General features: G+C 44.0%; 1 protein-coding gene across 1 annotated transcript in view; it reads right to left on the bottom strand.

Annotated features, from left to right (window-relative positions):
• Positions 1–22,284: 22,284 nt before the first annotated feature.
• LOC135908462 (probable peptidyl-tRNA hydrolase 2) overlaps positions 22,285–25,261 on the bottom strand; it is a 50,254-nt gene continuing 47,277 nt past the window's right edge. The window contains exon 6 of the mRNA XM_065440230.2: positions 22,285–23,397. Coding sequence (XP_065296302.2) covers positions 23,311–23,397 — 87 coding nt within the window. The 3' untranslated portion in view covers positions 22,285–23,310. The remainder of the gene's footprint in view (positions 23,398–25,261) is intronic.

The following is a 25,261-nucleotide window of genomic DNA, read 5'->3' as shown; positions in this document are numbered from 1 at the left end:
ACGTGACCATGTCAGGTGATTGACCGTTGTGCGCAGTGTCAGACAAATATGTGATTACCGCGGTCGCCATGGCGTTCTTTAGAAGCATATACCATCCTATTACGATGACAAAAAATTACAAGTTCTCTTAAGGTCTCTCTTAGCCTACTCCTCCTCTTATCATTCGCCTCTTTCTCATTGCCTCTTCCCTTTCTCTTCTTTCTTTTAGCCATTACTGCTCACTAATAAAAATATTTAGTCATTTGTAATCAACTGTGGTTATTGCAAGCCGTCGTTAGATATGTTGCTCATATCATAGTCATTAGTAGACATTACAAATAATTTCAGTCATTATTAGTTATTACTGGTCATTACTAAGCATATTTAGTCATTTCTAATGAATTGTAGTCGGTACAAGATGTCGTTAGACATATTGGTCATTTCGTAGTCATTACAAGTCATTACAAGTCATTTCAGTTATTATTAGTCATTACTGCTCACTACTAAGCATCTTTAGTCGTTTGTAATTAATTGTGGTCATTACAAGCCGTCGTTAGACATGGTGGTCATATCATAGTCATCAGTAGTCATTACAAATCATTGCAGTCATTATTAGTAATTACTGGTCATTACTAAGCATTTTTAGTCATTTCTAATCAATTGTAGTCGTTACAATTCGTCGTTAGACATATTGGTCATTTGGTAGTCATTAGTAGTCGTTACGAGTCATTTCAGTCATTAGTTATTAGTGCTCACTAGTAAGAATTTTTAGTCATTTGTAATCAATTGTAGTCATTACAAGCCGTCGTTACACATATTGGTCATTTCATAGTCATTACAAGTCATTAGGAGTCATTTTAGTGATTGCTACTCATTACTAGACATTTCTGGTCATTTATAATCAATTGTGGTCATCACACGCCGTCGTTAGACATATTGGTCATTTCGGAGTCATTAGTAGTTATTATTTGTCATTACTAGTCATTACTAGTCATTATTAACATCTACCAATCTCTATTATAACGTTGTCATTGACTAACTGTCACTATCAATATTTTTTCTTTCATTAATCTGTTTTCATATAGCGTGATGACGCTTCGGCGAACAGTCCTGAGGTCAGGTCTGCTTACACAAACTTCACCATGAGCCTAGAAAGGTTTTCGCCTTAACATATAATATTAGCGAAGGCGAAGCACCCAATAAACTGGAAACGCAGGGAATTTTTAACGCGAGCTTAGCTGGAGAAGTTCTCGCCACATATAAAGCTGAGCAACTGCCAGACGTTATCGTCTGGCAGTCCACCACATATGGTGGGATGCAAAAAAGCTCTTGTGCTGGAGTTTCCATGTACCGTTCAAAAACCCAAGTGGTCAAATATAATTTCGGGTGTGCGATAACGTCTGGCAGTTGCTCAGCTTTATATGTGTAACAGCACGCATGGCAGGGAACTGAATCCGCGTCCTTGCACTGGTCAGCAGAATTTCATAGGCAATTAATTCAATTAATTATGGGGTTTTATGTGCCAAAACCACTTTCTGATTATGAGGCACGCCGTAGTGGAGGAATCCAGAAATTTCGACCACCTGGGGTTCTTTAACGTGCACCTAAATTTAAGTACACGGGTGTTTTCGCATTTCGCCCACATCGAAATGCGGAGGCCGTGGCCGGCATTCGATCCCGCGATCTCGTGCTCAACAGCCCAACACCATAGCCACTGAGCAACCACGGCGGGTAATTTCATAGGCATAGCAACGCTATAGTGCGTTACACAGTAATGGCATGGAAATATGGAAACAATTTTTATCGACGCACCGCGCGCTTATCCGGCAGCACTAAAAAGACACGAAGATGGAGGACGACGTCAATATGTTAAAAATATCCCGATGCCATTGACCCTAATTATAGATACCCATCACTCAACGATATATATATATATATATATATATATATATATATATATATATATATATATATATATATATATATATATATATATATATATATATATATATATATATATGAGAGAGAGAAAAAGATGTAAATGTTTAAATAACGCTCGCTATATATTGTACCTGTTTCCTTGGCTGTGCAGCGCGCTTTTGTGTATCACATCATCCCTTCTTTTTATTTCCATTCCGCTGCTCAAAACCACGACGAACCTTTCATTTCCCATGAACTCTCGGATTCCACACTTTTCAATCACATACTTTCATACTTTTTTATCTGCCCTACTTCTCACTATCCTTTTCTTTCCCTTTTTGCTATCGACGTATGCCACGGGACGGGTTGCCTTCACTCTTGACCCCGACATATCATCTGTCCCTTGAGGGTCCCTTAGCAAGACTAGGAACTGTAAATGTACAACCGCGGTGAGCAGATCCCGCGCTAACGAACGTACCTACAAAGTATATTACACCAATATACGCAGCGAAAATAGCTGAAAATTTAAACAAAGGCCCCTGCGCGTTTCTTCTGGGAGGAGCCACTTCTAGAGTGTAAACCGAAGTTATAGATATGCGCAGTGAGGGGTCCTTTAACTCAATCTCTGCATACAACAGCCACGAGTCCCCGTTTCGTCGATACCTTTAGATACTTTCACGCGATCTTCCGAAGAATTACGGGCTCTAGAATCCATCCTAACAGAATGGAGATGATCACGCGCACAACGCCGACTCTTTGCCCAAGGGGCTTTCTCGGGAGGCGCAAGTCTTGATTCTCAGGACCTGGACGGGAACACGATTCAACTTCAAAAAAGACGCGAAGCCACCATCAAAGGTGGTGACTTCACCATATCGATAACGAAGAAGAATAAGAACTGTAGCTGAACGAGGCTTCGTCGCCATAGGCAGGAAGTGCGACACGGGTGCCCGTCCGACGGTCAGGAGCCCACTGTAGCACTGCCCCAGCCTCGCGACATTAAGGACCAAGAACAAGGGACATTGCATTACCTCACTGGAGAGCGCTGCAATATAATAGCGCATGAGCGTAGTCACGTGGTTGTCTTTCATATTTCGCGGGCTTTCTTTAAACGCCTAAAATTATCGCCACGAAACATGTATGCTGCCGCAAAGACTTGCATCGGTCGTTTCTGAACCAACTCTACGCTGTAACGAAACGCACTTGGCCCTAAAGCAAATATTGAAAATTATGAATAATTGATCTCAGTTAACCTGTTAATTAAGTGGAATATAAAAAAAATATATATTGAGCAGCGCCACAAGACGTCAAAGCATACGTCGTTGGTTTCACTTAGTTGCGGTTAACCACTTCTTTAAAATCCTTGGTTGAAGTTACGTGAAACATACTGAGTACGGTCACTTCGCGCTGCACCAGACCGTCAAACTATTGTTCCAACTCGGAAAATTGAGTGTGAGGGCAGACCACACATTCTTGCTAGCTAAGGGTGAGTAAGGGCGGTGAGAAAAGCCACGCATTGAGGGTGAGGGAGGCTGTATAAAACCTATAAAGTGAGGATGAGGGTGAGGACGAAGCGCGTGTTGAGGTCGAGGAAGGAAAACAAAGAATCAGGGCGTTTGCCGACCTCTGGCCATGCAGGCGCTTATTCCCGTTCATCGTCAGTTACTAAACAAACAAAATAAATAAATGCGTGTGTTTTATTGTTTCACGATCCTCACCATCAACCCCCTCCCTTGATTTGGCTACTGAGCCATCCTTGTAATTAAAGCTTATTCTCTCTCTCAATCTGACGTTCGACGTCACCCAATGCAATTATTATCTGCTCGCCTGCGCAAACCGGACGTGATGTCGTGGTTGAATGATCGGCTTGAAATAGCGTGATCGATGACTCGATTCCGGGTATACGTGTCCGGGTAACCTTCTTCTTTTTTTTTTCTTTCACGCTCCACACGTGAACCAAAACGTGGCGAACAAATGAGCTCGGATAGGCCCATTTTTAATTGTTGTTTGCAGTAAAACAGAGTCTTCTCATGTGGTCTCCTTGCTCTGCATGGTATCGTCATGAGTCAGGGTATCCAGTATTCAATGACGCGACGAAAAAGTATCCGCTTATTTCGACCTCAGTCTCCCACTGTTTTCTTTCGCTTGGTTGCGTCGATATGCTCTGTATGCCCCCCCAGATATTGCTACAAAAGGAGATATACTGCACACCTGTATTTCTTTTATAGCTCGTAATTAAACCATACACTTTAAATTTTTGCCCGCATACGGCGTATACCTCGGCCCACAATTTTTTGAAAATTTAAACTCGACGCCACGTCTCCGTCTTCCGTAACACCATTGGAAGCTCATGCATAATGCTCATATAAAGCTTTCGAACAGTGCAATAAGTGGCTTACTGCAAAGGCCGTCACTGCAGATTACATTTTGCGTACACATCAGCCATAACGTGGCCTACTTTCCACCAAATATACAACCCGTGCCACCAACCAACCTGCGCGCACACAAGCCATCATTGGGCTTCCGCCACCGTCGTGAAGAATAGACGTGCGCGCGTCACAGTGACGTCATAGCTATAAAGATTTCTTCAAATTTTTAGTGATTCAGTGATAATTCTCCAAAATGTACTGATTGTCGACCTGTTTCAGAGAGGTAAGACAAAAGCTGTACTACTTTTTAAACATACGTCTTAATTTGGTCATAATGATCAATACGCAATATCAGCAGGCACCGACCATCCTAGAGGTCCCCTAAACCACTCTGAGCTCGAAGGCGAGCGAACGCTTTCTTTTTCGGCTTCGCTAACCTAACCCCGGGCTCGCATTCCTCCTCGCCGTGTGCTATTCCAGACGACACGTGGGTATAACGTCAGTGCCAAACGTCACGCTCGCGTTCTTGTTTGAAAGCAAGTCATCAACTCCGACTTATCGGGACTCCACGCATTTAGGCTACACACTGTTCTCACCGTACGCTCTGTGCAAAACACACTGCGGGAAGTGAAACCAGTTGATGGCACTCTACAGTAAAGCGAGACGACATCATGTCCCGCGTGGACCAATTTTACTCTGGTGACGTCATGGGCATGACGCCGTTGGCATCAATGTGTGCGAAGAAGAAGGGACTAGAGAAGCCAGGATATGAGCACACGATTTTTTTCGTTAGTTTGTTTTCTTCTTTCTTTTTTGAGTGTGAATTACCAGAAGGAGTTTATGGGTAGCAGACGGCGCACACCGCTGCCGCGGCACTGGCTGTAGCGAACATGTGACGTTAAAATACGTCCTTGTGCATAAATGTCAGACCTTCGAGATCCTCCCAATGCAATAAACGCCGTGCCGGCATTTAGGTAAGAATTTCTTGGCGTTTTTAGGTTACGATGTCTGAGCACGCTTTTTGGTGTTTCGGCATGTCGTCATGTTTTGTAGCACAAGCTGTTCTGCAGCACTGAGTGAGTGAGAGAACTTTATTTGGAATCCGGCGATTGGGAGGCCCGGGCCTGGGGCCGCCTAGATGGCCACTGGGAGCTGCTGCTCCCGTGCGGCTTCCTTGGCTCGCTGGACGGCCCAAAGTTGGTCTTGGAGTTCTGAGCTGAGCAGCACGGCCGACCACCGCGCCCGTAGATTTTCTGGGAAGACTGCCATTTTATTTTGGTATATTTCACATCCCCACAACATGTGTTGAAGGGTGGCTCTAACAGACTTGCATAGCTTGCACATATCGCTCTCGTATATATCGGGGTAGAAAGTTTTTAGTTGCACGGGACTCGCATAAGTTTCTGTTTGTAGTCGCCTCCAAGTAACGGACTCAGCTCTGTTCAGTTTAGTGTGAGGCGGTGGTAATACACGCCTCCGATTTTGATAGAATTTGGTAATATCACTAAATCTTGTTAATATATCTTTTTCTCTCCAGATTTCATCCTCCGCGTTCTCCTGACCGATGGAAGTCACTCTTTGCTCAGCTCGGCGAGTAAGACCTCGAGCTTCGCGGTGTGCTACCTCGTTGAGGTTGACTGCGGGAATGTCTGGAGTCGTATGCGCTGGGAACCAGATCAATTGCCTGCCGTTCTTCTCTGCATTGGAGAACTTTGCTTCATTGACTCTGATGATGTGCCATGCCTCAGGAGAGATCCTACCTTTTGCATAATTTCTAATGGCCGCTTGAGAATCGCTAATGATGTACTGAGCATTCGTGGAGATCAATGCTAGTGCAATGGCTACCTCCTCTGCGGTCTCGGAATGTTTGGTATTAACTGATACGCTTGTAAGGGGTTTTTGGGTGTGATCTACGATTACTGCTACATAGCTATTTCTGTCTGGGTATTCAGCCGCGTCTACGAAGATTGCTCTGTCGTCTGACCCAAAGCTTCGGATAATTTTCTCTGCTCTACTCTTGCGTCTGCCATCGTTGTAACCTGGATGCATGTTCTTGGGTATATTTGGTACTAGGAGTTTGTCACGAATTTCTCTCGTTATCGTCCTCTTCTCCCCGTATAGATTGTGATAATTCATTCCTAGTTTGCTTAGTATATGCCGTCCCGTTTTGGTTTTGGTTAGTCGCTCTGCTTGAGATGTTTGTTGTGCTTCTATGAGTTCGTCCAGTGTGTTGTGGAGTCCTAACTTTAGCAAGAGATCCGTGCTCGTACTGATGGGAACCCCTAGCGCTAGTTTGTATGCTTTTTTTATCATGTTGTTAATTTTACGCTTTTCAGCTGCAAACCAATTGTGGAAGGCTGCTATGTATGTGATCTGAATGATTGTATCAGCCGTATGATACTTTCTTCCTTCATACCTTGGTGCTTGTTAGTAATTCGTTTGATTAATCTCATGGTGTTTGTTACCTTTGTGTCTAACTTCTTTACGGTTTCCCTATTTGTGCCTTTGTTCTCGATTACCAGACCCAGCACTTTGAGCTGGTTGACTATTGGGATATTCCGCCCGTTCTTGGTGTGTAGCTTGATTTCCTCATGAGCCTTGTTTCTGTCGTATCCTTTGGGAGGCCTGCCTCTAAGTGTGGGGCGGTACAATAGAAGTTCAGATTTCTCTGCAGAGCATGTGAGGCCTGTTCCTTTGAGGTGTTCCTCTACTGTGTTAATTGCTGTCTGGAGTCGTTGTTCTATTGATCCGTCGCTGCCATCACAGGTCCAGATAGTAATATCGTCCGCGTAGATTGTGTGATTCAGGGACTCTATGTGATTTAATTTTTCGGGGAGTCCCATCAAGACGAGATTAAACAGCATCGGCGAGATGACAGCGCCTTGCGGCGTGCCGGCCCCCCCCTATGTCGATCTCGGGCGACTTGAGCCCTCCGACGGAGATGACTGCTTTCCTATCTGATAGGAAGCTCTTGATGTAGTTATACGTCCGTTGCCCTAGTCCAAGTCGTTCGATGTTTTCCAATATGGTTGCGTGGTTGGCATTATCGAAAGCTTTTTTAAGATCAAGGCCCAAGATGGCCCTTGTCGAGCGCGTGTTATAATCGATTATCTGATGCTTAAGTTGGAGCATCGCATCTTGTGTCGAAAGATTTTTGCGAAATCCTATCATTGTATGTGGGTATATGTTATTATCCTCTAAGAAGTTGTCTACTCTGTTTAAAATTACATATTCCATTAATTTTCCGACGCAGGATGTTAGGGAGATTGGTCTGAGGTTGTCTATCTCAAGCTTCCTACCAGGTTTTGGAATAAGCGTTATCATCGCTTTCTTCCATTGAGCTGGCACTTCTCCCTTTACCCAACACTCGTTTATGTATTCTGTTAGTTTGGCTATCGATTCATCATCCAGGTTCCTGAGAGTCTTGTTGGTTATACCGTCCGGGCCAGGGGCGGATTTGGTATTTAACTTTTGTAGGGCCGCGCGGATTTCTGCCTCCGTTAGTTCCGTTAGTTAGTTAGCAGATTTTCAGCCATACAGGGCAAATATGTCAGCTTTGTATTGTGCCCTGTAAACCCCTTCACACCCTTATGGATGAAATGCCGTGCAAACTGGCCTTGAGACGCTCATCTTTTACCCCCTTCTTTTTAAAAAAGGGCGTAACACTGATGAAAACACCCGCGCTACACCATTAAGAGAAAGCTTTAGCAAGCGACCAACTCCCGACTTTCCCATTCATGTAAAACGCAGAATTGATTTTACTAGACAATCGCCGAACAAATCTGAATGAATCGTGTCATATTTAAGAGCGAAGCTGAATTCTACTAACTGTAGAAAGCAGAGTTTCAGTTTAGGGCCTAAAAGTTCTTTTGCAGAGCTTGCATAAAATAGGTAAGTTAAAAAAAAATGAAGCAACAGGTTTATAAATCTATCTCTGCACCAAGAACTGATAGCGCAGTTAAGCGAACAAGCTTGTTACCTTTACGAGGGCTTTGCAAAAGTATTTCTCATGAACTAACTGTACACATCAGAGCGGTATAAATTACACGAATCTTGACCGATTTACATGTCTAAATAGATGCAGTTTACAGAATTGTGACATGGTTTTTCCTTGGTGTGTTACAACGTTGTAAACTTGATGCTTGAACTTCTTTTTTTTAATATTGCGACTTTCAAGAATATTTCCTACAGATTAAACTTTTCTAAAATCTGCCATTTGCAGTCGGTAATTTCTATTTAAAGTTTTTCTTTAAAGTTCTGCGAACCTCATCAAAATCAGCGCAGTGAATGCCAGGAAAAAATTTCTCCGTTTCCGTCTACTTAGTAACTCTTGAAGCAATCTTCCTCTTAAGGCCTATCGGGTTAAAGTACTTGGCCTCCCACTGCCTTCTTCTTCTCTTTCTCAGTCGTCCTTGCGCTAAAACAAATGCGCATATACCGGAGGGGGGGAGGGCAAAGGGGGCACTTGCCTCCCCCCCCCCACACTCTCAGGACTAGGGGTGAGCAAAGTAGGTCATTTGCCTCCCCCCCACTTTTGAAACCAAGGAATATATGCGCCTAGAGTCCCAACCAAATTCACTCGGGTGTTTACAGAAAGCGGCTTGAAGCACTGATAATGGAGGTCTGGCCTCTCCGCCAGCTGCACCTGGAGTCTCGGCCAGATTGGCTCATTAGCGCACCCATCACTGGTATTTATATAGCACACAGAGTATACTCGGTAGCAGTTCGTAAATTTCCCCACCTCTGCAAGTCTGCAGTAGTCTTTGAAGTTTTGATCTAGACAATGATTCGGGCTACTTGGTCTGCCAATAGTGCACCTGAACCTCAATAGTGCAATTAAGGTTCCCAGAACTTTCAAGACTGCTTTCACTTATTTGGTCGTGAAAGGTGTTCTCGAGGTGAAACTGAGGCAGCACGAAACGTTCGCTTCTCGCTTCCGGCGGTCTTCATCACGTCAGCGTTGCGACAGCGAGTGCTCGTGGTCATGGAGTGAGAGGTGTTTATAATTGCCTGTACGTGCGTGACACCATGCTTGTCATAGGTGTACCTACCGGTTCGGGGGAGGGGGGGTGTGCCCCCCCCCCCTCAGTCAGAACTGAAAAGGAAAAGTAGGCAATTTATCCGCCCTCCCTACGCAAACACACTCGCGAAAGTGGGCACTGTCGGCTGCACACTGCACAAATACAACAAAACAACACCTGAGGCCAAGTTTTCTCTCAGAATTGGGCTCATATAGGTGCGACTTATTACGTATCCCCTGCTTTCGGGCTTCGCCTCCAAGTGCTGTAGCAGATGACGCGTTACTCCGTGCTTTGAGGCGCGAGATGCCTGCGGGACGTGCCTTGCAAGGCTGCATTGCTGAGAAAGCTATCGCTAGGCTATCCAAAACCCGTTTAATTTACCACCACTTGCACCATCCCGTGTTTGTTGGGGTCGCCTAACCTAACCATCTTTAAAAACACAAAACCAAATTTGGTTTTATAATTTACCGGTATTTTTTCAGTGTTGCCATTTTAGCTAGGTTGCCCATTTTACACACTAGATTCTGTTACTTTCTTGTCTGCTTACGGCAAAGTTTGGTATTTAGCAGTCAGTGACTTTTTTAGTGACTTGAATGAAACGTTGGCGATATTATAACGACTCATAAGTTAAAAGAATTGCTTGGAAAACGGCCTTCTAGAACACGCTTTGATATTCAAAAGCCACAAGCAAGTGGTCGAAACTCGCTGTACGACGCGTAGGCTCCGTGACCATGATGAATCAACGGTTGCCTTGACATTGGTAGCCTTCGCACTGTGACAGTGCTTCACAGCACAGTGGTCACCTTAGCCTTGACATTGTGGTCACCAAATCGAAGTTTGTTTTTATTGCGATAGCAAGTACATGGCCATTCCAGGCGCATTTCTGCCGTCGGTGTAGGCGTCGCCGTGAGGTTTCGTATGAGTGAAAGCGTGTGAAGGTAAGCCGGAGAACGCGGTTCCATCTCGCGTGCGCGAGTGAGGAACGTGGCCAGGAGAGAAGGAGATTCTTGATGATGGGAAGGAAAGGTTGGGGTAAAGTGCAGCGCAGTAACTGTCTCTCAGCAGAGGACACCTCAACCGCGCTGCACAGGGGGTAGGGAATTAAAGTAGGGGGAGAGAAAGAGCACCAGAAAACGTGGCCAGGATGCGTGCCTTCTCCTTTGGCGCACGAGGCAAGGAGGTGAGGCGAGGGAGGAGGGGCGTTCTTCTCTGGAGGCTGCTACGGCGCCTCGTTGTCCTCCTCGCCCGTCGCTCTGTACAGAGTGGACAAAACCGCGGCGTCTACTACGGCGTTGGCCACTCGAAAAGCGGACGCCGTGGTAGGCGCATTGGCGGGCGCCGTAGGGACGCGTTTCCGGCGCTCGTGTCTCTTGAAAGAGATCCATAGAGAAAAAATATGGAGATCTACGACGTGGTTAAAGTGCGCGCCCGTAAGGGCCTAATCTTCAAAGCGATCTGCGATGTTTGCGGAGTGCGCGTAGTGCCGGTAGCTTCGTATGCGCTATGCTTTCGACGTTTCGTTCGCGCTGAAGCGAGACACGCATGAAGGTCAATCCGCTTGCTGCTGCCGCTATTTCCCACTCCAGAATTTTCACAGCGAGTTTCCGCGCTCATAGAGCGAGATGTGTTCATGTTTACCTGTGCGCGCGTGACACTGTGCTGGTTAATTTAGTTAAAACACGTTGACGCGCTAGTTGGTTTGAGTCAATGATAGAATATGCAAGCGCTACTGAACAAGGATGTAGCAGGAAGCAGGCACACAAAGACAGCGCTGTCTCTGTGCGTCTGTTTCTTTACATCCTCGTTGAGTCACGCTTACATATTCTGTCATTGTTAATTTAGTTAGTAAGCGAATGTTTACAAGTTTATACGGCCGATAAAACTACTATCTTTACTTCTTACAGCTTTCTACTAATTTGCTATCGCAATCGGTGTTTCGCCTTTCGGGCGGAACTGCGATTTTTTTTTTACGAAACCTATTGATTGTAGATACAATTGAATGTTACAAAACCTATGTGAACCCGCAACGTCTAAACGCTGCGGGTTCAGCGGTGTCACTAAATCCATTCGATTGGTAGAATTCCATTAGATTGGTAGAAATTCGTTCTCTGACACTTGTCAGAAAACAAAATTCTACCAATCTTTTCCGCTTTCAGACGAACTGCATCTTCGAAGCAAGCGCGCTTCTCTCCTATGCCCCGAGCCGAGTTGTTTCCCTCGCCGTCCGCCAGATGGCGCAACCTGTCGGATCAGCAGCTTGGCTTCCGTCTGCAAAATCTGTGCTCGTAGCCGAAAGAAGTTTCTGCTTCATTCTCCAAAAGGCAGGCAAGTACCGATCTTTAAATACATCTTAAACAACTTAGACTACAATATGCTACCGTGTGAGCGATGTTTGCTCTCGATTAGATTTTTTGTGGACGGGAATTTTTTAATGTCCACCGGCCAAATACGGAAGACCCTGTGTCCGCAAATGACTGCGCATTTATGCGAATTGTGGGGTTTTACGTGCCAAAAGCACGATATGATTATGAGGCGCGCCGTAGTGGGGGACTCCCGATTACCACCTGGGATTTTTTAAAGTTTACCCAATACACGGTACACCGGCGTTTCAACGTGGGCGACACGACACGCAGAGACAGGCTTGTCATGGAAAAGAAGCCCGCAGCAAGCAGCGAAGTCGCATACATCCGACCGCCACTGCAGCATAGCGACCACAGAGTCACACGAGCCACACAAGAGCCACACAAGAGCCACACGAGCCACACGCGCGCGAGACAGAGAAACTGACGGGCGGCAAGTTCAAGAGGAATAAAACCCCTCGAAAATTTGAAAGTAGCGACACCCTCCTCTCCGAGCGCTTTCCTCCTCGATTCTCCTCGCGCACCGGCTGCACGCGCTGCGCACGGCACGCTTTTTCTCCTGGGCACTCGCGGACGGGCCGCAGCATTCTATGGACTAGCTGCGCGCCCCAGCGGTGCTGAAAATTTTGAGAAGTGCTGATAACAGCATCGATAATGCTGAAGGCAACTTTTATGAGGAGGTTGGTTTTTTTTCTAAAAGCCGTATGAACGGGGTACACCGATGTGAAAGCAGCTTTGAGGCGAGTTCTATACTCCATACAATTTTTCTGCCACATCGTGAGATGCTTTGCTTTGTGCGTCTGATCTAGTATTGCTTGTGGCACATCACTCTGCATGTGGCTTATTAAAGGGCCCCTGAAACGGTTCGGACAAATTTTGTAGACGCGTAGGGTACAGCTTAAGTAGAACATTCGCACCACAATTTAAGTGAAGCGTTACGTATTAATGGAGCTACAAGCGATTAGAAGTTACCCTCCTCCCCAGCCACGCTTTTCCTCCTCAACTCGTTCGCCCAGCGAGCGGGGCTAAGCTCCGCCTTCACTGGTCCCGCGTCACGATGCGACGTCACATCGTCCACTTCCGGTTGTTTTGGAGCCCGCCCGCGCGAAACCTATCCGCTAGCCGCTTGGCTGTCGACCCCAAGCGAGAGCTATCGAAGCAGCGTGCGTTGCGAGCATTCTGTCGTAGCGCCGAACCTGTCTGGTATTCCGTTAAACACAGGCAAGTTGGTCATTTCGGCGAATGACTGGAGGCATAAACTCAAGTTGATGAAGGAACTTTGGCGTAGACGTACGTGAGCGGCCTAATCGGTCTGCACGGTCCAGACACTTGTTGGCGCAGTGCTTAAACAGCCAAAGAAAGCGCTAATATTGCTCTAACCAAGTGTAAAACATTGTAAACATTTATAAAAACAACGTGTTGATGATTACACTCCTGCGAAAAATACGCACCAGCAGCAAAGAAGAATACGCTTCGTTGCTGCTACTGTGTATGGTTGAGCTCTATGCCACCAGGTGGCTGCACCGTGCAGACCATTCACATTTGCCCTTCAGCTCATCTCGGCTCATCCCAATACGGCACAGTCACGCGGCCAGACCCTGTCCCCTTGCGCTTATGTTTGCCCTAATACGGGACTCGCGAAACGCTATTGCGTTAGTAATCTTCCGGTGTAAAGTGACGGCCACAAACGCGCAAATCCTGGCGCCGATCGTATAGTGGCAGTCCCATGCGCAGCAGCTAGTTCGCTCGTACGCTGCCTTGCAGAGGGACACGATGTCGCAGCTTGACATATTGCCAGTCGCTACGTTTGCAGTCCACAAGGCAACAAAGTCGAATCATAGTGCTCGCGAAAAGACTGAGACCAACTCTGACCGCGGAGCTCTCGTCAAAATGGAGTACGTTGTAACACAAGCAGACGACACTTGCTGTGTGCCGGAAGTGCCTAAGTGTACTGAAAAATTGTTCTTGTGCATTCTCTTTATGCTACTGTCTTTTTATAAAAACAAATTAACTAGCATTCCAACTATTACGAAGATCATTTGTTTACCATAAAGTTGGAAAAATTATCGATCACGCGCCCTGGTCAGCCAATCGGACAGCTCGCCCCACTGACGTCATATGGGTGATTTCGGTCATATGGGTCATATAGGGGCGGCTTAAAATTCCGCCGAGCAGTGCGCTGCGATCGGCAGCGATGTGCATTTTTAAAACCTTATAATAAATTACACGCTTTACGCAGAGCACTTCGATGTGTCAATTTATGAGAAGAAGGACCCACTCTAACGACTCAGTACGTTTGTAGAAAATCGTCAAAAGCGTTTCAGGGTCCCTTTAAGCGTAAGCCTTAGATCTGTTTCAAGGTGACGTTGTGAGGTATGAAATATAACGTGACCCAAGAAAGACTGGAAGCGAACCAAAGCATGCCCAGCCATGTACAAGAGGTGATTACTGATTAGCAAAGTTTTTAATGATTCATTAGTGATTGTATTAAGGTGTATTAAGGAGGATTACGGTCGATTAAGGTGCATTAAGAAGGATTATGGTGGATTAAGGTCGATGGAGGAGGATGAAGGTGGATTAGGGTGAAATAGATTGCAGTTATTGCCTGCAGAATATGCTGTGCATTACTACATCATGACCACAATCATGATTGATTGGTCAATCTTCGCAATCAAAGCGCATTGACGCAATGATTTCGGCTCGTGTTAAGTCAATGGAAAAAGTTTCCCCACAGAATAAAACCGCAGAAAGGTGGTTTTAAAACATTCGCTATTAAAGCGAAGATTTCCGACCTTGGCCTAGATGTCGATATCGAAAGCAAGCTCGCGCGATTCTATGAACACCCCCTGCACACTGCCTGTGTTCATGAGAAAACTAAATAGTAATCGTCGCCCACTCATGCGTGTGTGGAAGTGCTGTTCAAAGCAAATTCCAAAAATCCAAGGTGTCCTTATCACGTGAGAGACGCGAATGTGAAAGCCTTGTAAAACCTACTGTAATTCACCTTAATCCACCTCCATCAAACCTAATCCACCATAATCGCTCTTAATCCTGCTTTACCAACCCTAATTCACCTTAATACACAGTATTTCAAGCCCCCATTTCAATTTTAAGTAAAACGGGCAACGGATCCTAACAATCGCGAAAAGTGTGATCGAGAGGTTGTATCTTTCATAAATGTTGACAGCGGAAAGCAGAATCTATAGTGCTGCATTTCCGACTGAACAGTTGGCGACATGCGAGATGCGGAGTCCCAGCAGAATATTAAGCATACTGAAGACAATCCCACTTTTATGCAACGTACAAATTGTCGCAACAAAAATGATGGTGAGCAAGCCGAATGAAAAGAATGCAGCATTAGGGGATGCTTTCATACGAGCAATAAGAAAGTCGCCTCACCTCGCAAACAACACTGTTCTTTGTCGGAACAAAATTCTTTCGGCCAATGTTATGCAGCCACAGCTCCCAGCGCATGCCGTCACGCTTTCCTTGTGGTGTCATGAAAACTGCCTAACCATCTTCAGGCTTCTTGCTGCAGTTATATGCGCAATAGCACGGCATAGCGCTAGCATAAAGAGCAGCAAACCGCTTACAACGTTCCCTACGCCGAGCTAAAGCGCCAAGCCAGCCGAGCTGAGGAGAAAAATGGCGCGGACGAAAAAGAAAAACAAGCAAAACGCAAGATCGCGCGTTTCCAAGGGCAACGGCAGGGAGACTAATCGTCGTGCAGAAAAGCGGGCGCAAGACCGCTTCCCGTGAGGGGAGGGGGGGACGCGAAAGGGGCGAGGAGGTCGCGCCGCGGCGGCAGAGTTCAAAGGGTGGCAGTACTTTCAAATTATCAAGGGACTTCAAGCCAAACTTCATTGCAGATAGCTAGGCCTATAGGCCTAGCTCGCTGGCCGCTGGATCCGGAGCCGGCAACCCTTGAATTTCTGTCTGCGACCGAGCAAAGCACCCTTCCGCACCCCCCCCCCTCCCCTCTCGCAAACTTTCTTGGATTGTCTTTTACTTTAAGGGGGGGGCGCTTGCTCAGAATTTTACGGCAATGTTGCTAACATGCAGACATCACATTGTTAGGTGCAATTTATTAATGTCATTGCTGCAAAAAATGTTGTAAAATGACCATTGATAAACTTGAGAGGGTACAGAATCTAGGTGTGCGGTACGTGTCACGTGATACAAAGTTAATTTCAGCGTTACGAGTGCTAAGGAAGAGTTTAAGTGGGATACCTTGGAGGTATGACGCAGAAGGCTGCGACTGAAGCTTTTTCATTCCATATACTACGGTACAATTAGTATAGAAAGGGACAAATATATAATGCCGCCTCATTATCGATCACAACACGTGGTCCATGCGCTAAAGGTACGAGAAGTTCCGTGCAAGACAGAACTGCGCAAGAATTCATTTTTTCCAAAAACTATATAAGAATGGAGTAGGCGACCTGCCGGTGTCGTCGACGTCTTGTCAAATGATATATTTTTTTGCATTGTTGAAGTGACTCAACTACCTTGTTTCTTTTGCCTTTTGGTTGAATTGCCCATATATAACTCACCGTGTTTTGAAATTTCTGTAACTATTGTGGAACTTTTGTTTTTCTTTTTTCCTCACACATCGTGCAAAAAATCTTTTGTGAACATTTTTGTAAAACCTTCCCCGCCAGTGTACTGCGTTTCGGCGCATGTGGGTACTGAATAAATAAATAGTAAGATGAATGCAATTCCAGAGCATTTATTTTTTCTCATGGCAATACAGCAGGAAATTACACTATACAGAGTGAAAAAGGTTAGTGAAAAAAGTTATGGCTGTGCAAGTAGCCACCAGACAAAATAAGAAGTGGCAAGGTGTTTCAATGTTCAACATCAAAAGCAACGAATTCGTGGCCTAAATATTATGTTAAATACACTGTGCAAACATGTTATGAGAAGACTGTGCATTGTGATGTTCCGCAGACCACCACACTTCATAAAAAATAAAAGAATTCTGAAGTGCAGTCTGATATGCATGCTGTACTGTTCATGGCGAGAGGTCCTTGACATGGATAGCTGTCACATACTGTCTGCAAAGCTGGGGACTTGGGAAGAGGCCAGAGCAGGTCATTTCAAGTGTACATCACTTTTGTGAGAACAAAATTTCTTTGGTGGCCCCACAATAAACTGGAATGGAGAACATCAGACAAAATAGTGATAACCATCTAAGTGCAACGGCGATAACCTGACAAGGTCAAGAAATCATGTCAATCAAGTTTTGTAGTGTAGCTCAAGGTAGCAAGTTATACTGTAAAGGTGGACATGTACTGCTGTCCATAGAAGTTTTTTTTAACAGGAGAACCCTGAAAATAAATGAAACTTTCTTTGGTGGCTAAAGGCTAGACAACGAACACAAAGATTCCCCAACACAGTGTACAAAAGCAGCACAGCATGCACTGTTATTAAATTTCCAGATACAAGCTTAGCCAGAAAGAAAAATCAAAGTTTTTCCACGGCTTCCCAGCTGCAAAACATTCCCATGAGCAGCTCTAGAGCCCACTCCAGGGTATCTCAACTGCGACACAAGCTGTCCCAAGAAACTTGTCAATTCACAAGTATTTTTTTTTTGCAATAGCAATTATATAGACATTCCAGGTGCATTTCCGCCGTCGTAGTCTCTGTGATGTTCCATATAAAGTCCAAGAGTGATAACATCATCCCCGCGCACCGTATGTTGTATGTGCGAGAGAAAGCGTGCTACGGTAAACCAACGATGGCGGCTCAATATCTGCGTGCGAAGGAGGAAAGCAGGGAGGAAGCACGCCATGTTCTGTCGCACACAAGGCAACGGCGCGAGGGGAGGGGGTTGTATTCCGGCGGCTGCTGTGTATGGCATGGCTGCACGTGCCCTATCTTGAAAGCGATCTGCGATGGGGACAGAGTCTAGGCGTACTGAGGGCCGATAGCTTTGTTTCTGCTGTGTTTTCGCCATTTAGTTGGCGTTGAAGCAGCAGGCAGCATGAAGGTCAATTCACTTGCTCCTGCTGCCACACTTCCTCACTCCAGCGTTTTGACAGTGAGTTTCCGCGGTCATCGAGTGAGATGTATTGATGTTTGCTCATACGTACGTGGCACCATGCTCGCTTATTTAGTTAGTAAGCAAATGTTTACAGGTTAATACGGCCGATAATGCTACTATCCTTACTTTGTATAGCTGTCTGCTAATTTGCTATCGCAATCAATGTTTCGTCTACCGGGCAAAACTGAGACCTTCTTGTGAAATCAATACAACTTATAACAACAAAGATCGTTTTGTCGTGAAGAGTGAAAAGGACAGACAGTTACACACCCGACAGAAGCACAATAACACAAGTACTTTCATTTCTAAATTATATGTAAAAAAAAAATGTGACGAAATAATTGCCAATGCTTTTTAAAAATGGCCAAAATAGAGCAACACACAGCAAGACATCACACAATTACAGAAGCTGTGAGCACAGAGATCACACTTTCAAGCAGCATGATATGTTGTGGAAGTGCAGCATGAACATGCATGTCAGCACTATGATGTGATTACTGCACGAAAAAAAAAAGAAGATAACCAGCACATGATGGCCGATAAACAAGACGTGTGGTGATGAAAAACGAAATTATAGCCCTGACAAAAAGTAACATATAATTATTTGCATGAACTTGCTAAAAGAAAATGTCTCCCTTAATAAATATGGTGCAAAGACTGTGTGGAATCCTATACATTTACAAAAATGCAATACATTTGATTAATGCAACTAGCACTTCTATATCATTCAAGGCAACCTATGAAAGAGCTCCTGATGTTTCAAAAATAGTTGCTAATTGTCAAAACACTCTTACTAGCAGAAGCCCTTTCTTGCAAGAACCAACCAAACGATGACAGAAACATCAATAAAAAGAATGCAGCCTTGTGCTTCTGCTTCCCATAATAACAAGACTGCGTACGCTACTATATTTGCAGCGCTCTTGCATATATGCAAACAAGATTAGCTCCCCGGAATCACAAGCAAAAGGGTGTGCTAGGCCATCACCCAACAGTTTCACAGATGAATGAGCAAGCATTTTGCTCCCAGTGCACAATCCATTTGTAATGTGCTGTGCTTCAAAAGTTCGTAGGGCTATGGTAATGATACACCACAATACATAGCCGTGCTTTGAAGAAAAAAAAAAAAAGAACTTCCAATGCCCTAAAGTTTGTGGCAAAATTTAGCTAGTGCAGACATCTTCATTTGAACGTTGTACTAGCATAAGCATCCTGAAAAATTGACAATTAATAAATAGATGACAGCACTGTCATCAGCTCCTAGGACTGAGCTTCTAATATAAATATTCATTGAAAAATTGCATCCTTAGTCTATGAAAATATTCTCTCACAGAGGCACTAAGTGCAATTTGCTTGCAAACTTTCTATGAACCAGATTAAATGTGCAGCTAAACAAAATAATCTTGTTGCAGACTGCTACCACACTGACAATATTAAAGTCAAAATGTACACACAAGCTAATGTGCGCTAACATTTCCTCCCTTGTAGAAGAGCAGTAGCGCTAGAAAGACACAAACTTTGTGTCGCATCTTCTCTGAAAGTTGTGGTGTGGAAAAGGCTAAAACTGCTGCTCTGGTGTTAACCACAGCCAATTGCTCAAACTGCAAATATATTTTTAACAATGGGCAACCCTAAGGATATGCTTCTCTATCACAACCTGGCAGTAATGGCTCTATTATTCTTGCAATTCTGAAAAGCTGTTTTTCTTTGCCACTGTAAATGCAGTTTCTATGAGTGCAGCTGAAGGACCAAACTATTCACTTGCAGAACTTGCACCGTAAATGTTCTCAGCTCAGAGAACCCCCGTGGCATCACACAAATACCTAAGTAGCACTAAACACAATTTTTTGTCAGCTTCAGCAGCTGACAAACAGCGCCTATCAATACCAGCTTTTGGCAAGAATTTTTGTGCTGGCTCATGCATTACACATTTACAGCACTGATGCAAGGCAGAAAGTATTCTATAAGCACTTGTAAGCAGGACAATCTACTTTTGAGCTTTATTTTTTCCAGAAAGATGTTTGGCAAAGCTAGCAAAAGGGATTCCGTTTTAGTAAAAGGAAAATGCAGATAATGAGTGGCAGTCCCCTCCTGCTCATACACATGCTATGACAGTTAGCTGTTAACAGGCTTCATCTTTTTTAAAGGAGTACTGACATGGCGTCTTCGACTTATACCCCCCGCCGTCACATGGGCACCTGCAAACTCCTCAGTCAGCCCGAATGCATGAAGTATAGGTTGACCCAGCCTGACTTGTTGGCTGCATGCATGTAAACGTGGACAGGTCTGGCCCACCAGGGCCAGCCCTTGCGCGGGCACACATGGACGTTGCAATTTATGCGCTGGCAGCGGGGATAGTATCAGGACAAGACCAATACAAGGCATTGTGCAGTGCAACCTCATCTGAGCGAAAAGACCCACTAAACACAGCTGCTGCAGACAGCAGCGGGAACTGGAGGCCCAGTTCAAACCCTTAGATGTCTTGGCGCGACGCTATGTGCCGTCGTAGATCAGACTCGTCAAAAGGGAGTTCGTGTAAACGTGCTCACAGCACGTTTACACCCAGTCAGCACAATTTCTGACTTGACCCTCTCACGTTGGTTTCATGTAAACGTGGCCTTTGTTATGCTAGTCGCGCAGTGGTAGGTGTGGTCACTTATGACTTACACCAGCGCAGTAGACAATATAAAAGGAAAGCTCAGAAGATCACTGTGCATGAAATGTTGCATTTTAGTACAGCTTGAAGCTGTTCAGGGAGCAGAACACAGAGCCAACTCGTCACGCCGCAAAGGAAAACACAGATAAGTACAGGGTGGCTAGTGTTGCTGTCAGCACTGCTTTGTTTAGCAAGCTCACTTGCATTTTTAAGGACGTGTATGTTTTCTGCATCAAGTATACTGAATAATATTTTTTATAAGTGGAGCATTAATTATAATAGCTACGATCATAATTAGAAGTTACATTCTTGTAGTTGTACAAAAACAACACCACTGAATGCGCCTCTGGGGGCTATATTTAAAAACTCCTTATTGGCTACCTGACACGACCACAACTTCCTTGAGGTTGAACTCCCTTAAGAAGCCTTGCGCTCCCTTATCCTAAAGGAATTCGTGGGTGCCTGTGCGACACAGGTATTACATTTTTTTTTCTTTTGCAATAACTTATAATCTAAGCCCTCCAAACTAACAAAATACATAAAAGAATCAGAGTGCGGTACACAACTTACTGAAATACCCATTTCTACACTAAATAAATAAAATAAAGCATGTTTGATTTCGGTAACCATGACGTGGATGCATCATGGCGTCATAATACATGGACTTGTTCTCTTTCTGCGTTCACTGCGGTTTCCACACGTGAGCTCAGCAAGGAGAAAAGCACGCAGCATGTTTATTTTTTATAAGCAACATCATCATACCTAACCGTATAGTTACTCAGTATCACCTAATTTTTCTCGATGGCACAGTAATGTCGAAGTCATGTACAGCATTTGGAGGCCAATTTTAATTTTAACGATGATTTTCCCACCCCCCAAACTTTAAACTTGCCAAGTGTCATCCTTTCACATGCACAAACCATCTACAATTTCAAAAATGTGTGTCCATAGCCAAAGCGGGCACAGTTTTCAAAACAACATTTAAACAAAACATATCGCACACAGTGTAAGTGGAATAGTATGTTGTCTTAGCAACAAGAAAAAGGTTGTAGACTAGCCAGCATGATAAAAAAAGGTGAACATGTAAGAACCAAGGTGTGCAAGCAACATCCATGCAAGTAATAGGGCGTTGTTGATTGCTACACTATCTTCCCAAGCTTTAAATTAGCTCAAAAGTAAGCCTGCAGGAAGCCACTCCATAGCCAATCAACTACAAGTTATTACTGACCATTATATGTAGAGCGGTGACTCTGCAACATTAAGCCACAATAGGCACTGAGCATTTTAGCATGTGAATGTCAGCCTTTGCCAGCATCCTCTTCGGTGCAATTGGTTAAAGATAAATAGGGCCAACTAGATAAAGGCCAACTAGGTGATATAGTTAAGAAAAGTTATTGTAAGCTAAGTTTTTCTTCAACACAGTTTTAACAAATGTGAATTTTAGAGGGTGAAAGAGTACAATTCTATATTTTTTTAGCTTTCCCTGAGTACACAGTTTCTGTGATTTAGCTTTACCCATTGCACACAACCAACAGCAATTTGGAATGGCAAAGACTGCCAAGTCACACATTGTTTTCAGATCACAGTGACTTTTTCTAGCAACTTTGCCTGTTTCAGAAAACTTGTCTGAGTAAGCTGGATGAAAACAAATATCCCTCGGGTGTCCTTTCACCATCAAAAAAACATGTCAAGGGTACGGTGGGATACATCCTTTTTGTGAATTTTTCGTAATGCATGACAAAACATTTGTAAAATCGTAGAAAAAGCCCAACTTCGTAAACTCTATGGTAAATTCAGGAGAGTTTGAGGAAATGCGTTAGGATGTTGCAAAGCTGTGCTCCTACGAGACCAACTAAATTAAGAGCTTTGGCAACTACCACAGACAAATGCTTCTCTCCACTTTCAGTCATAAGAATGCGTTTGAAAGAAAATACAGATGTCTTGCAGGTAATTTCTTTAATAAACCATGAAACGTTTAACTAGCACCAAACTACTTAGAGGAATACAAATGATTGCACCATCAATGCTCATGTTCTCCTGCTCATGTTGACAACAAATTAAATACAATAAATACACTATAGTACTCTTTAGTGCGTGTTTTAAAACGACGCAGATTAGAACAATGTAATTCAACTTAGTTGTTCGCTTTAAAATGCTACGTAAAGCACTTTATTACAAGATTATTACGGATCTCTCCGAAAAATTATTTACCCGCTGACAACATATTATGCTCGTTATCCACACTAAATAAGTAAAGCACAATGTTCCCGCACGGGGTTTCTTCACAACGCTTAACGTGAAAAATTGCGTCAAATAATTATATACGAATTTGTGATAACTCACATCACTATAAAGCACAAGTGATTGAAAAAAATAAAGAATAAAGGAAGTGCACCATTAAGCTTCTGCACTAAATGCCAGGGTTACAAGTTCTAATGTCCTCGGCAACACCAACCAAACCATGGGCCACATAAACTGTGACATTCACAAATCACTCGATTGGTAAGAAGCAGGGCAAGTATCCTTGAGCAATCACTTTCGTGAGATTTCACGCTACTAAGCACCGGATGTGCGAAATACACGACCAGCAGTGTTCCTGGCGCGAAGAGAGCGATTTTGACACAGTGTCTAATTGCTGTCAACTGAATATTTAACACGTCTGCTGTCGAATCACGCAAATGTTTCTGAAAGTGATTGCCCCCCAAAAGCAATCGCTCAAAAATACCACTTAAGGGCTGCAAATTGATGCCTAGATTGAAGCGTATAAAAGGACTGCTCCCGCCAGCCACACAAAGTGTCCTGAGAAAACTCGCATATAAATACAAACAAGAGGTGGGCGGGGAGTGTTTCAGCGGCTTTTTTGGCTTCAATGGAGGCGATTAGCAGGATGGAATGGGGACATTTGCTTATCACAAGGCTGCTGCTTAGCTTTGCATGCACTGTATAATCGCAACAGCACAGCCTTTCACAGTAGCCGCAGACCTCCAGTGACCTGGTCGACGAGGTCATTCCGTCCCATTATCCCTACAACCGTCGTTGATCCTGCAGGAATCTGAAAAGAAGAATGACAAACGTTAACACACAGAAACCTCGTTCATAAAAAAAAAAAAACGTTATGCCTATGGAATGTACCACTGAATGAATTAAACATGTAGCATATTCCCGCGACTATATTTCATATTATTAAACACAGTGCTTTTGATGAAGCAAGCTTTGCACAGAGTTCATAATAGCAACAAAACAAAAATTTCAGGGGTTTTCAAGGCCCTGAGAAAGCATTCTAAACGATTAAAGCACTATGATGCCTGATGGCCTGAAAGTGAAATAGTGTCTTAAAAAACGAGTAAACATTAATTTTATTGCAAAGAGATTCTCACTAAGCCTTTTGAACATGAACCATCACCACGCTTCATAAACAAGATGGCTCCCTACCAAAAAAGATGTTAATTGGATTGGATTGACTCTTAGTATCCATAAACGTCAGAGTCAAATACACAAATAAAATTCACTAGGCCTAGCTGAAAAATAAACTAAAGAATTTTCAAGCACTTTGTGAAGCAGGCTTTCAAGGCTTTGGAAGTAGCAGTTTCACATTCAAGGAATTTTCAAGAGTTTCAAGGACCACTACAAACCCTGTTCATAGCAGTGGCAGACAATAGAAGTTGCACAATGACTGCTAATATTATATTAATATTATTCTTAAGATTATGCCTGTGTCGTGTGCCTCTTTCTGTGTCCCGTTATTTGTGCTATTTGCAAAAGAACGTGGTCACACCAACAAGCCCGGCTAGCCACTATTCTGAAATTGCTAATACGATGACTAACAAACTTCCACAAAAGTAAGTTCTAGGTTACTGTTTGCCACTGCAAGAAAATATTTGGCCGGGACTTTGCGCTCGTAGTTGTGTAGCATCCAGTATGCTAGCGACGATGAAAAGGGAGAGAACTAAAGCCAGGTATCGGTGAGATAACTCCACTTACAGTTAACGATTTGAAGGAATGGGATTCGAGAGAGGATGTCCTTTAAAGGTGAGGCCTTTCTATGACTGCTTAGAAAAGTGTTTCAGGGCCCCTTTAACTAGGACAGCAATGACTGATTTTGAGTACTTATCTCTTGAAACTAGTGCAAGGCAATAAGTTTTTTACAAAAGATTATGCTTTGAGCACAGACAGATTTCAATTCAGCAACTGCAACATGTCCGTTAATGTAAATCTGTTAATTAGTGAAACTTGTGAATTATCACATTGGCAATCATCACACAAATCCTGACAGCCACAATTGCTACAAGTCTTGGAAAGCAATACTTATGATTCTGTTATGAATCCCCCATTTTTTAACATTTCAAGACAGCCACTGCAGAGACACAGGATACATAGAGATATACTTTGCAAGACAATAATTCGTTAAATAACAATTTGGTGTGCATAAGGTTATTTGACAGTGGATGCTACGCACTGATGCATGCTATGCTTAGTGTTTCAGTGATAGAGAAAGTACACACAGTGTGAGGTTAGCTAAACTGTGACATTGCCAGGTCACCGCATTGCCGACACAACCCGAAGGAATCGAATCGGAACTAGAGCCCCCAATGCCTAGGCCACCATTAATGCCGAATCCGCTGAAACCTCATCTGCGAACAAATTGCTTCGTAAGAAAGGTAGATGCCCTTGAAGTTCTTGCACAACATTTGGTATATTGTTTCCAGCAGTGCATGCACCACGAAATGTACAAGTGAAAACTGACTACTACACCAAACTTGGAAAGCAAAGAGACGAGCATGACTCAATTGGACATTACCACGTAAATTGAAATATAGGGTGACCCCTTGCCTTGAATGTTAAAAAAAAATGCAAGACAGTTAACTACAAAACCTACTTTATTCAATTTGCCCATTCAGAGATGAAATGGCCAGAGA

Source organism: Dermacentor albipictus, chromosome 3, assembly GCF_038994185.2.
Source record: "Dermacentor albipictus isolate Rhodes 1998 colony chromosome 3, USDA_Dalb.pri_finalv2, whole genome shotgun sequence".
In the NCBI taxonomy this organism is placed as follows: Eukaryota; Metazoa; Arthropoda; class Arachnida; order Ixodida; family Ixodidae; genus Dermacentor; species Dermacentor albipictus.
The sequence above is the reverse complement of the archived record's forward strand: the minus strand, read 5'-3'. Positions and strand labels throughout refer to the sequence as shown.